The 13,743-nt window shown below is 43.1% G+C and overlaps 1 protein-coding gene across 6 annotated transcripts in view; it reads right to left on the bottom strand.

Annotated features, from left to right (window-relative positions):
• NAA16 (N-alpha-acetyltransferase 16, NatA auxiliary subunit) overlaps positions 1–13,743 on the bottom strand; it is a 2,654,788-nt gene that overhangs the window by 1,575,789 nt on the left and 1,065,256 nt on the right. For all 6 annotated transcript variants that reach the window (XM_069640524.1, XM_069640525.1, XM_069640523.1 and 3 more), the window contains exon 6: positions 10,238–10,391. In XM_069640524.1, coding sequence (XP_069496625.1) covers positions 10,238–10,391 — 154 coding nt within the window. The remainder of the gene's footprint in view (positions 1–10,237; positions 10,392–13,743) is intronic.

Genomic DNA, 13,743 nt, shown 5'->3' with positions numbered 1-13,743 from the left:
ACTCTTCCATTGTTCCGATTGCCTTATACCACAAGACCTGAGTCAGATGTGTCTGACTGCTTGTGTGTGCTTGGCTTAAATTTAGCTTATATATTTTTTATATCTAGCCACTAAACCTAAGACCAAAGTTGGCTTCAAATTCTGTGCATTTCCCTGATCAAACTACTTTTACAAATCTGCTACTCTGTTACGACAAAACCGTAGGTCCAAATGTGTACTTTCTTTATAAAACCATCTAGATTTTAAATTATAATCTGCCTCTGAATCCATTTCAATTTATTGTGCACTTATTTGACTCATTTGCGAGCTACTTCTCAACTAAAGCGAGCTTATCCCGCTCACTGTGCACTGCCAGCTTCTGGTTACACGCTGCTATGCTGTAACCAGACTGCAGTAGTCCTCTGGAACTTCCTTTTTCCAGCACTCCATAGGGTTAAGATCCATGGCTGCGCGTTAGCGCCAGTGCGTTGGGAGTAGGTGCTGGTTTGTGCAGGTTCGTGTTCGGGATTTCGGGTAATGTTGCCTACAACATCTTAGCTAGGTAATAGTGTTTCCCTCTAACCCCAAGCCCCTGTCTTTTGCTGTTCTCAGTGGTGCATATCTTAGTTCGATGACTACCACCGGTCACCATGAATAATTTGAATGACCTGTTTGACGCACTTCATGCCCCTTGCACTTGCAACCCTTACAACACTGATCGCTTTGCCAACATAAAACAATGTATTATGGCACAATATTTTAGTAATGATTACGTGGGTACTAACATCATTGGCTGGCAGGTCCAAAAATGAAAGTATTGTGTCTGCTGGTGGAGGTAGCAAGCTGTAGTGGGTATGGACCCAGAGTTGGCATCCTCAGCACTTACTGGCCGATGACCAAATACAACCAATACTGCTAACTCCTGTGAGAACATTTCTTGTCATGCTGTCAACAAGGCTAGTTTAATTACTGATGATTCCCACTTCACTACTTGCCCATGCATACAGGCAGCTTCTGCAGGGACCGGCAAACCTCAGTCGCCTGAATTCCTATCTTACATCTCCCCCGAACCACCCATGTTAGAGGGGACAAGGCAAACTAGTTCAAAGTCCTTCCACGGCATCAACATAACCCAGCTTAAAATGGCCCTCCTGAATACCTGCTCCCTCACCAAACATGGGGTCGAGGTAAAAGACTATCTCAATAGCTCTGACATCGACGTAATGGGTATAACAGAGACATGGCTGAATGACCCCAACAACATGGCGGTATTCACCTCTGTCCCAGAAACTTTACATTCTACAGACTTATCACATCGATCAAGGGGGGGCTTGCACTTCTTGTCAGGAAACATCTTGACTGCCATGTAGTCTCGCATACAGGAATAGATGGCTGTGAGAGCTTAAAAAACCAGCTTTAATACCACTGTGGCAATTTTGACTATTTACAGACCTCCGAAGGACATGCCTTTATTTGAGGAGAAGTTCTTAGCCCTCATTAATAGCACTACTAAACCTAAATCCACTATCGTCATCTTTGGTGACTAACTACTGGGCAGAAGATGAAAAAACACAAACCTGCAAAATCTCTTACAGCCTTGAATGCCATTGATTTCTCTCAGCGGATTAAAGAACCCTAACACAAGAAAGACCATGTCATCGACTGGGTCCTTACACATAAACTGGAGGTTCTTAACCCTGTCTGTTCTTCCTGCCAGTGGTCCGAACACCTGCTGGTCTGTTTTACAATCTGTCTCCCTCAGGCTCCCATTTGTTTGGACAAATTGCATAGGAATACTAAAAAATCTCGTAATTTTAGGAATGTTTCGGCAGCTAAATTTACTGAACTGATCAAACCCAAACTTCTGCATCCCGACGCATTTGGGACAGTTAACACCGCAGTTGCTCACCTTTCAGCAGCCATTGCGGAAACTACAGAGATGCTAGCCCCTGAGAAAAGCAAAGTAATCAACCCTGAGATGATAAAAAAAGGCCTGGTTCAATGAAACCGTGCTACAATCCAGGACCATAAAAAGATCTTGTGAGGGAAAATGGCACAAATGCTCTACTCCTGAAACCCTCTTGAGATACAAAACAGCAGTGAACTACAAAAAATGATCATAGATGAAAAATCTAAATATTTCAACACATCCTTAATGCCAAGTCAAGATCTCATGAACTTTTCAAAGTATTGAAAGACGTAGAAGGCAAAAATACTACCACCCATAACATTAAGCATGATTCCACTTGGTGTCAAATGATCCAAGAGGAATTTCGTAATAAGATTCTTGGTCATAAAAACACCATCCAGTTGAAACAATGTCTTCCCCTGCAAAACTCTGTAGCACCAGATATCTCTCCCATGGACTCAGACAGACAAATTCAGTTTCAAACAGTGCACAGAGACAGAGATCCTCAGGATAGTGAACAATTTGAAACCGATCTCCTGCAAGGGTGACATCTGTCCTGCCACTATCCTTAAAGAAGTCATTTTGTTTCTAATTCCGTGGATTACAAGGATAGTCAATCTTTCATTTACAGAGGGTGTGGTGCCGACCTATCTCAAAGAAGTATTGATAACCCCCTACTGAAAAAGAGCTCACTTGATGCCTCTTTTTGCAAAGAACTATCAGCATATCACAAATGACCCGTTTTTATAAATAATCTTGAACAAAGTGGCCTATCTCCAATTTCAGGAATTCTTGGAGCAGAACAACATTCTGGGCATGCATCAGTCTGGCTTTTGTGCTCGACACAGGACTCAGACAGCCCTCCTGGAATTGAAAACCACCTTGGCCAGCATTGTGGACACAGGCCATCTGGTGCCATTGATGCACTAGACCTCTTAGCAGCCTTTGACCTTATCGACCATTCCATTCTGGTCGACAGGTTGAAGGGCCTGGCAGGCTGTTCCCAGGAGGCATCGGACAGGATAGCATCCTTTCTTGGTCCTCGGGTGTGAAGAGTAGCAGTGGAAGATGCACCATCACTACCCGACATCATTAATGCCGGAGTTCCACAGGGCTCGTGTGTCTCCCCTTCACTATTTAATATCTACATAAAACCACTTCTGAACATACTGGTGTTAGGCAGAAACCTGTGCAGTTCCCTTAGGGGCCACTGCAAAACATTTAAGACTACAGGTGTTGGCAGTGAACCCACTTGGTAGCAGCCTGTACCACCCAGATTTACCTGGTAGCTGTGGCTGAGCAGCCAGACTTCCCTCAAGAAGAGTTAGGCAGTATGCAAAGTATACACAATAGGCACTCAGATACAATAATACAAGCAAACACTGACCAGAGCTTTGGTATCAAAGTATATAATTATTTATTTAAAAACACACAGTTGAAACACTCCAGCACTCTTATTGTAAAATATTCTAAACACAGTTACTATTGTAATATACACCCCTTTTTCCTTATGAGATAAGTCACAGTAAAACACCACTTATTTTCATACAGAGGTGAGCGCTTAACTAGATTGCACTCCAATAAGTTTGTGAGAAAGGGAGGGAAAAAGACAGAATATGGAAAGGTACACCACTCTAAGATTCAGGAACACTGTTAGCAAGGCAGATGAGCAAACATCACTGGTGAGCCAAAGTCCAAAGGCTGGGCCCACTCTTAGAGAGAGCAGAGCACAAATGTGCCCAAGATCACACAGTTACACTAGGCTTAGAAAGTATTGCAGAGGGTTCAAAAAGAGTTTAGAGAGGCTTTAAGAAAGTTTAGCCAGGGTGTCCCAGACTAACCCAGGTTCGAAAGCCGGGAGCTAAATCTACCCCATACAGTCGGTAGCAAGGGAAGCCAGGCGGGACACGGTATCTTAAGTGGGAAGGATCCTCCAGCGGTGGCAGTTGTTCCTGGTAGTGGGTGCAAGTTGCGTCGTCGTCCAGGGGAAGAGAAGATCTCGACTTGGAGGAAAGATGAAGGTTGTTGCACTACCAGGGAAGAAAACAGCCACGGAGTCTTCCGGTTAAAGGTGGTACCTTTGTTTCGTGGTCCTGGTAAAACGTGGTATCCCGGTTGTCGAGGTGCTTGGCACGGGCAAGGCGGCCACGAGGTATGTCGGGAAAGCGAAAAGACGGTGAAACTGGTTATCCCCACCAGTCAAAGGAAGAAGACTCTCCGGCGGGAGATCTCCTCTGTCGTTGGGAAAAGTGGTGAGGCAGTTCAGCAGGGCTCCACCGGTGGTGGTGTCGTGGCAGGTCGGCTCAGCTTCTCCCTCGTCGGATTCTTAGGTCCTGTGGCGACTTCTGAAGTTCCAGTCCCCAAAGCCCTGCTTTTATGCAGCAAATCCCCATTCACTCAAACATGCTAAGTGGTGAGCCGGCCGGCTCACCACTTGGGCCAATCGGGATGGAGTGCGACTTGAGTTGCCTAGGCAACTCAGTCCAGGGTGCCTAAATTCCCCTCCACCCCTCCTAAGTACCCCAGACAGAGTGGCACCACTTTGGAGGGCTTCTGTGGAGAAGCCCGCCAAAAAGTGGAACAAAGGGCTCGACTTGGGTTGGAGTTACAGAAGAGAACACAAACGCCATTTTAGAATCAAGTTTTGGCAAAAAATACCAAACGGAGAATTAATATTCATTAAATAAACCGGCGGTATGTTCGGGGCTACCGTAAATAATTAAATAAAGATAGTAGCCTAAAACAATGGGAAATCCCATAGGAAAATATTCGCAGTTGAATATAAAAAGTAGTATCCACTGCCACCAGCCAAAACTCGATCAGGGGGGACGGAGACGTGCCCCTTCGACTAACAGACCCCGGGGCATTTGAATTGCCCCAGCCAGTACGTCCACAATATGATGGTTTGTACTGGTTCTGTTCAGAATTTAAGACTAGTAAAGTCAATGGTGACTTTACATGCCCTGGGAGACAGTAGTCAGTCCCAGGGTATGGAGTCTATACTGGGGGGTCACTATGACACCCCCGTGTCACTGCACTGAGGGTGCTGTGTAACACACATCACAAAAACACATGAAGTCCTATGGAGTAAAAGACCCCATAGCCCATTAAACACATCTAGATCCAAAGAAACACTCTCAAATCATGCCCAAGAGTGAGGGTAAAAGAGTCTCACTTTTGGCAGGAGAAAAAAATAAACCCCAAAAATCCAGCAAAGCTGCTGGGGGACTCACTAGGCTAGGAAATTCAGCCTAAACAGAGAATTCTCCCTAACAACTGGACCACCTGGGTGTCAGCTATACTAACTATGCTGATGACACCCAGGTGGTCTTTAAAGTATCAGGGAACTACACACAGGACTCAAGCTCTTAATGTAGTGTATCAAGCTATTCAGTCCTGCATGATCTCCAACTCACTTGCCCTTAATGACACCAAAACTGAACTTCTCATTGTGGCCACTGGCCAATGACTGACTAAACGTGACCCCTATACAAAAGCTTTGATATCGCCAACAGTCAGATCCCAGTGTCCACCAATGTCAAGACACTTGGTGTGTATCTGGGACTCTGAGTAAACATGAAAGCCCATGTATCCCACACTCGAGCATCATGTGGGTATGTGGTCAAACTCCTAAATCAAATCAGGCCTTATATTTCCATCGAAAATAGATCGATTCTTGCCTCAGCATTGGTGAATTCAAGGCTTGATTATTGCAATAGCCTTCTGTCTGGGACTGCTAGGGCTAACTTAGATGCCCTTCAACTAGTTCAGAACAGCACAGTTTGTGCTGTTTCTGGTCTCCGCAGACAAGATCATGCATCTGACTCCAGGAAGGCTCTGCATTGGCTACCTATGACTCATAGGATCTCCCATAAGATCCTAACCTTGGCCTACAAATGCTGGTCTTCTATTGCTCCTCCTTATCGAACAAACCAGTTGCTCCCTGACCACCATGCTCGCTCACTTCGCTCAAGGGACCATTATAAATTCAAGCAGCCCTGCTTTAAGCTCACCAAATTTGATGGCTAGCATTGTCTCTCTGACAAGCTTCAAGAAAGCAGTCAAAACGTATCTGTTCTGCTAGACATCTGTTATTCTTCTGACTATCTGATTATCTGTTTGTGTCCTGTGTTCCATTGTCCAGTTTTAAGTGCCCCTTGAGGCCCATGGGCATGTGGGACATAACATGAAATAAAATAAATAAATAAAGGCTGCAGGTAAGTAAAGCCAACTGAGCTTCCACACTGATGGACCCCTTATTTTGGAGCATGGGAGATGGGTCCAGCAGATACATTCGAGGTCATTGATCCAGGCTCCTGGACACTCGCTGGGAGAGGAAGATGTCTAATTAATAAACACTGGTAAATTTTATGAGCATCACAGTGGGGTTAGCTGTTTCAAATCGGCCCTTGGCGGACGGGCCTGGGAAGATGGTTGTGGGGCGAGGGGATGAGCCGGGAGGGGATCAATCAGTGAAGAGTTTTGATATCCTCCGGGTGCAACAGTGTCTTGTGTCAGCTGATGTCAGCAGGGCACCTCATTGGTTAGATGCCGTGTGAATATCTTTTCATTGTCAAATCCCAGTTTCATTGCGTTTCTCATGAGTACCGGCCACTGGCAGATTAATAAAGTTCTGGTGGTCAGCACAAATATGTCATGAAAAGTTTGCCATTGTGGGGTGGTCTGTGACGTCAATGAGGGTGGTTTTGGGCAGAGGGGGTCAAGACGGCTTGCCTCAATCATGTTTGACTAACGTATACTTAGCTATAGGAGACTGACGTAGTCCCATCAATACGTTTTGAAGGATGATTAAACAGTGTTGCTAACTTTGTCGTATGCTAATAATGTTCCACTGTATAAAATGTTTGGCTGCGGTAGGTGGCACGGACAGCTCCCTTAATTCAGTTCTGTTCCACTGTGCTAACTGATTTGTGCTCTCCCAGTCGAGTCTGGACCTATAATAAACAGTGTTACTTCTTGCTTGGTGTACGCTCCTTTTTCAACGACTTTGGTGTTTTTACTGTTACCTGCCAGACAAGGATCCCTGATAAAAATTGACCCACAAAAATGCAAAATATATGGGATAAAAAGGCTCTGAATGTAGTTTTAAATGCAACACTGTGTGCAGGTGGGTGCAGTCTGTGTTGTACAGGGCAGTGCCCATGTATACTTTATGCTTGCCCCATCATGTGTTGTGTAAGGAGAAATTTAGAAATGTCACAAATCAAAAAGTATACGACATTAGAGAAAAGTAAGAGCTAGAGACCAGTAAGGTGTTGCGACAGGCAGTGTAATTGGCAATTTGAGATGGACAAGATGGCCCTTGCCGGTCATCAATATCAACTGTTTTCATTAAACAATTAATATCACTTTCAGGGGCTGGCAGGGAGGTGCGCAGGTACGAGCGGGACTGCAGGCCTCCAGTGAGGGGTTCCAATATGAGGGACGGCAGTAGACACTTAACCCTGGGAACCAGCACCAAGGGCGAGGGGCACAAGGCACTGGCATGGAACGTGAGCGGTTACATGCAGATTCCGCCTGTACTTCCGGTCTATTAATGGGCCAGCACCTCTCACCTGGGTGCTAATACAGAACACAATCCTATTCCAAGAACAAAGATCTGGAAACTTTAGTGTATAGGTTTTGAAGTCGGTCAGTAGATGTACCAACTGCAAAGAAACTATTGATTGCTACTTTGCATAAACATCTAGTTAGCTTTGAGTAATCATGTAACAGGAAAGACTGCTAGAAACTAAGCAGAATGGATGGTGAAGCAGACAGATAATTGGGCAACTAGCTGGAAGATTGTGGTTTGCAGACATCTGTCAATGTCGTGCTAGCTGGTTTAACATGATCGGTTAATGAGAGAGAAAATAAAGGAATTTGGGATGAGCTAATGACATAAATGCCAAAATGATTCATTCCTTTAGGGAGGTGCTAGACCAGTCCTGAGTTTAACTTTCCATTCTGGGTCTTGTAGTCCAAGATGTATAATAGGGAAATCCAGGACTACAAGTCGCAGCATGGCAAGTTAAAACTAGAATTAGAGTACTGTTTCCCGAAAGAATGGATAATATTGGCATGTATGCAAGGGGCTGAACACCAGTTGCACAGATATATGTAACCAGCCGGTCACAGAACTAGGTTTTTCATCAAAAGCATTTTGCTGTTTTGAAGTTAAGGCTTCCGTTCTTATGCTATTTATGTTTTCAACATTTCAGCCAGTTTTCATCCATATATTCATTTTTGGCTACTTTAACAGTATTTGTCCCCAATATTTGTTTGAGCTGTAAACATGTTCTGCTGATGCACCTTACCCTACACAATTAAATATAGTTCACACTGCAAGGTCTGAAATTAAGATTCAATGAGCAGAAACTAAAATCAGATCCTCTGTGTCCGGCATCATCTAGTAGGCAGGAGCTACCGCTCGGAAACCAGGAGCAAATACCCAGTGCCCTGCAAATCCAACCTGCAACATTTTGTCCATTATGTAGGTTTCATTATGTTTACATGTGTACTAGTTGTGTCCTAGTAGTGTCCTAATTCTTCTTTATTAGCCTTTTCAAATACTCAAAGTTAATGTAACATATGCATGTTTTTAAGAAAGAACTATGACACTCTGCAAATAAAGGGCAGGTCACACTAAAAAGAAGGATTAGCAAGTTTTGAATACGTCCCTGGGTAAGTCAGGGGCTCTGATATTTCATACACATATTTGTTGGAGCTAGGTTTTGCTGGGGTCTTATGTTGAGAATAAAGGTTTTTTGTGTCTGAAAAGCGGAACATCTTTTAGAACGGTGTCACACAAAATATGTTGAATTGTCTAAATGTTGTCTGGGAAATATGTACATAGCACCTATTTTAACTTGTTATTACATGAATAAAAGTATATTGTTTTGGAAAAAGAACTATGAGTTTTCAGAGGGTTAATCAAGAAATGTAGTATGTATGATATGATGGCCTTGGTCAACATTGTTTGTATATGTTGATGATAGCCTGGAAGATTAAGGCCTACCAGGTACCCTGAGTTTATAAATAATGTTATACATGCTGCAATAAAATTAGCTTTTATTTTGTAAACAAAAGGAAAATGGTTGTCTGCATTTTGTGGTCAGGAAAAATTGAAAAGGGCTGAAAAACACATTGTACTTTTGGAAACAATTTTTTCAGTAATCTTGCATACTACCCACAATTGCAATAGGTGATGTGGCTGCAGAAATTCCAAGCTAACCAAAAAACTTTCTAGCATTTTGCTGTTGTTAGCACACAGAGTGCACCTAGAGCTTGGTTAGGTGTGAAGCCTTAAGTGGAAAGTGTAGCATCCTCAGGATGCAACACTGGATTAATCCCGACCAGAATGATCTTAGAACATCAGGCAGCCACCTCAAAATAGTCTCCAATGCAAGGTCCTTGAAGGGCATCAGTGAAGAGTGCACAAATATCCCCAGTTAGACGAGACATCAGTACAGCAGTCAGTTGCACATGAATCACAAAGGTTCCTCACATGGCCAATGGCTACGTTTAGAGTTGTGCCCACTCAAAATATCTTGCTAAAGGCAATCACTTAGGACTACTGGAGGAGGCCTTCTGAATATCTACATCCAGTCTGAGGTGCAAGCCAAGAGCTTGAAAAAATAGTGCACCACGCGCAACGCCCAAGTGCCAGAAGCAACTGGGGCATAGATACTTTAGTGACGATATGGCTTTGCAAATTAAAGATGGCCTGACTTTCAAATACCCTGAAACACAAACCCTCAGTGGAAGGAGCAGCTAACAAAGCCAAAGATAAACTAACCACTGGAAGGGAAATTAACCAGTGAAGGCATTGCAAGCTTTGCAAAACCCTCCAGTGCTATCTGCCCAGAGAAGAGAACATTCTACCAACAGAGGCAGGGGGAGTGGTGCCTAGAATGGGTGAACCAACACACATGCCACATCTCCAGAAATAAAATGTTTTTCTGTGCAATAACAACTATGGTCCCATTCCTGTTTGGGTAGAAATCTCAGGAACCTGGACTACAGGGGAGAGCATGCAGAATGAACACCATTTCTGGTAAACATCTAACAGAAGATCCAAACCTTTCAAATACAAAAAAGAAATGTGAAGTTGTCAAGTCCGGGTTTCAAACCATAACGAATTTTAACAAGTCACTTGGCTCTCTAAGCAGTAACAGTAACCAATTTATACAGCATATTCTAATATTTAATACAATGCCGTGCAACAACATTTAATTGATATCTTATACAATTCACTTCCTAAGCAAAACAAATCTTTGTGGATGACAGCAATTTTGTGCAATGTGCGTGACAGTCTAACTTTCAATTTAAGGGACGAATATGATTTACCTTTAATTTCTTCCACTACAAGCTTATCTCCGATTTGTTTCTCAAAAGCTTCAATATGATCTAAAGATTCTTGAAAAAGATCAGCTTCTCTCATAACTTGGTTCTGGTACAGTATCAGTTCACTGTACTCGTAGTCAATTTTACTTGGTGGAACCTAGAAAAGAAATGCAGAGTTTACCCTGGCAGTTTACCCTGGCAGTTTTCTCAACTGTTTATTTGCTTTCACCGATTAATTGAATGGTAGTTTTAGCACATATAATGTAATGCAGATGAAAATGACGCACATGTACCAATAACCTAATACTAGCACTCCATATTCCCATACACCAAAAAAAGCCTCATTGCTGTGGTACATGATCAATTATCCTCAGCATGAGATCCCAGGTCTTGCAGCAGCTCTCGGCCACAGGGAATATGGTACGTGAGGACACTTGAGCTTATGAGAGGTGATGGTTTAGTGTGTGAATCCACAACCTACTGAATAAAATTCCAGTCAGTAAGCAGTACAATACAAAATAAATAATATATACATACATATTGTGCAATGTTTATGAAGATGAGTAGCATAACAAAGGGCTTGAGCAAAGGATTTGTCAAAATGACTACAAACACAATAATACAAGAATGCATATTAAAAAAAAGTGGGCGATTTATAGACCTCAAATTTTGCAATTCTCAAAACAATACATCACTTACTATTCCTCCAGCCTATTCTGTAGATCTCAAATTGTTTTGCAGTAAGCAGTTTACCATTTCTCCAATCTCTCATCCCCAAGAAGTGGAATTCACTGGCAAGTAGAACAGTGGTTTACAACATTCCCTCGTACAAGAGGAGATTTCAGTTTAGACCACCTTAAGAAAGTAGTTCAGAGACTTTAAAGCAAAATCTTTCCCTTCGTGACCCTTGTATTTCCCTTTGCTATATATTTATTGCTTACTGCATAACGATGATTTTTTAAAAACTTATTTAAGGTTGCTTTTTTCAAATCCAACATAACAATGATGATGAATGGTAAACCGAACTATCATATGTATAGATTCTCCATTCCGAGCCAGGTAATGTAAATACAGACAGAGCAGACATGGAACACCTTTGGGATTCGGAATGGATATACCTACGCCAGGCCTACATGTTCATATTCAAACCTTAAATGTGGCTCTAATGGGATATACAATTGAGAGGTGAGTGTGGCAGTCCTCATTGAAGGGATACAAAGTATCTGGTGTAGAATGAAAACCCACACGTAAATTGGGGCTAACGCTGAAGCCTGACCGCCCCATGCCTTTTTTGCCCTGTTAATGAAATAACTAAGAGGGAAGGCACATGGATACAGTCTGTCAGCTATGGAGTAAATTGCCCCTGGGGGGATGCTGACCTTGCATAGTCTTCCTTTGTGCGGTAGGTGAGTCGAACAGTCATGGTAGTTGTCGGAGACCAGAAGGCCCTCTCCAAATGCCTGCCCGTTCAAGGATTGGGAGTTCGATTTCAGATCTATGCAATGGAGTAAATGCACTTGCCCTGGAATGTGAAGGGCTTGAATTTGTCAATATCTCTGGTGTTTGTGAGGAGTGGAGTCTGCCCAGAAGGTGAAAGCCTGTGAGTTATGTTCTACCTTGTCTGTTAGCATTGCAAGATCTCTGATCAAGCTTATTTAACTGTGGTGTAATATTGACAAGAGTTTGGTGTGGTCAGGTGGGCTGATCCCCCGTCTCACTTGTGCATTCATTCAAAGAGGGAGGCATTAGCCACTCAGGGCTAAGTGCATTCCATCTACATTTCCCAGGACTGAAAACACAAGACTTCCTTGTCATGCACAGGTAAAAATAGACTGTCATAGCCAGTCTTCCTGTAGGAAAGGCAGCCGCAAGATAGCGCAAAGTGTTCAGTGCTTCCCCTGAACATCCAAGGTTTGCCTGCGAGGACAGAGGTTGGAATACTGATATTGCCGAACTAGCTCTACATTCTTATGAGATCAATACATTGAATACCTCAAAATGGGCAATAACTTTACCTATTGTTACAGTGATTAAAAGAGGCATCAATCCAGCAGGAAGCTCTATATAACCAGCATTGGCAAAGCCAGCCGTTTTGGCAGTTGTACAGGCCTGGAAACCAAAGCTACACCCCAACGATGACGCCCAACGAGGCAGAAATGTATCGTCAGTTGCTTGTGGTCTCTTGCAGAAATTATGTTACTTAGCAGTTCAGGCCGGACTGCCCTTTTGGGGTGGGACCAAGCCTTATTTCTCCTTCTGTAATGGCCTGGCAGGCAGAAAAACAATGATCTTGAGGGTTGCACAGAGCAATTGAAAATGTTTAAGAGTCATTCATAAGTACCTTCCAGTCAGGGGTGTTGCTAGGTCTGGAAAAGACCTGGGGCTACGCTAATGTCGGGACTGTTGGGACTGGGGGCTAGCTAGCCTTTTGGTTGTAGCTCCTGAAATTCTATCCGGGGCTACAACCAAAAGACCAGGGGCTATAGCCCCTTTAGCACCCCCCTAGCAACGCCTCTGCTTCCAGTCATCAACCTTAGGTTTTGCAATGACATATCTCAAACCACTGAACACCTCTACTAAGAGATAGGCCTGATCGCCCAGCCACTGCTACCAATCCGCTAAGCAAGGGCAGTTCAATGAGTACTGTTTGCCTAAGTCAAGAACAGTGCCTGGCCTCTAACGCAGCAATTTTTCTATTATTCTTGGTTTTGTTTTATTTCCAGGACATTATTTATATCACTTTTTTGTTGGTTTGTCATTTCATTAAGCTCTCTTTTACCACCTATTTGGCTTCATGGCTTCACTTAAATCCGCAAGTAGAGTGAGTAGTAGAAACACAGTCTAGTAAGCATGTTTTTGTAATGTGTTTTGAATGCACTAGGTATCTGTGTAGGGGAACATCTATTTACAATTCTCGAAGATCCTGGATAACAGTAGCACACGCATATATGTAGATATTTCAGAATATTGTTGCAACTACATCCTCTGCATTTGTTTTCCCAAATGATATTGCAATCTCAAATACAAACATTTCCTTTTTCAATTCAGTTTTTATTTGTGCATTATCCACGAAAGAGTCAGATTAGGCAACAGCCTGGAGTGATCTTTTTTCTAGAAGCAATTTTCTGCAAGGTGTTCAACTAGGTCGCGTTCGTTTTGCATGTCCCTGCTTGATCAAGAGTTTGCTGGAAATGCCCACAAGTCAAAAATCTCAGAAAAGGATATACTTTGATCTTGGCATTTACGGATTCTGCCTGGACATTTACTTCTGTTGTGCAAGTAATTATAAAGGGGTTGATATGTCCCCTGCAAGGAGCATACGACAATATAAATGCACACGGCTAGTGGTGTCAAGATGTCTATTGAAACAGGAGGCCTGCTTTCCGACACAGGAACCTAAAGATCTTGTTATTCCCGATTTCGGGTTCACACTTTGCAGTGATAATGTATGTCACAATCAGGATTTTTCCTCCTCATTTTCCTTCTCGGTATTGATGGAATCCAAACAT

The sequence above is a fragment of the Ambystoma mexicanum genome, chromosome 7q (assembly GCF_040938575.1).
Source record: "Ambystoma mexicanum isolate Mex_15411 chromosome 7q, UKY_AmexF1_1, whole genome shotgun sequence".
NCBI classification, from domain to species: Eukaryota; Metazoa; Chordata; class Amphibia; order Caudata; family Ambystomatidae; genus Ambystoma; species Ambystoma mexicanum.
The sequence above is the reverse complement of the archived record's forward strand: the minus strand, read 5'-3'. Positions and strand labels throughout refer to the sequence as shown.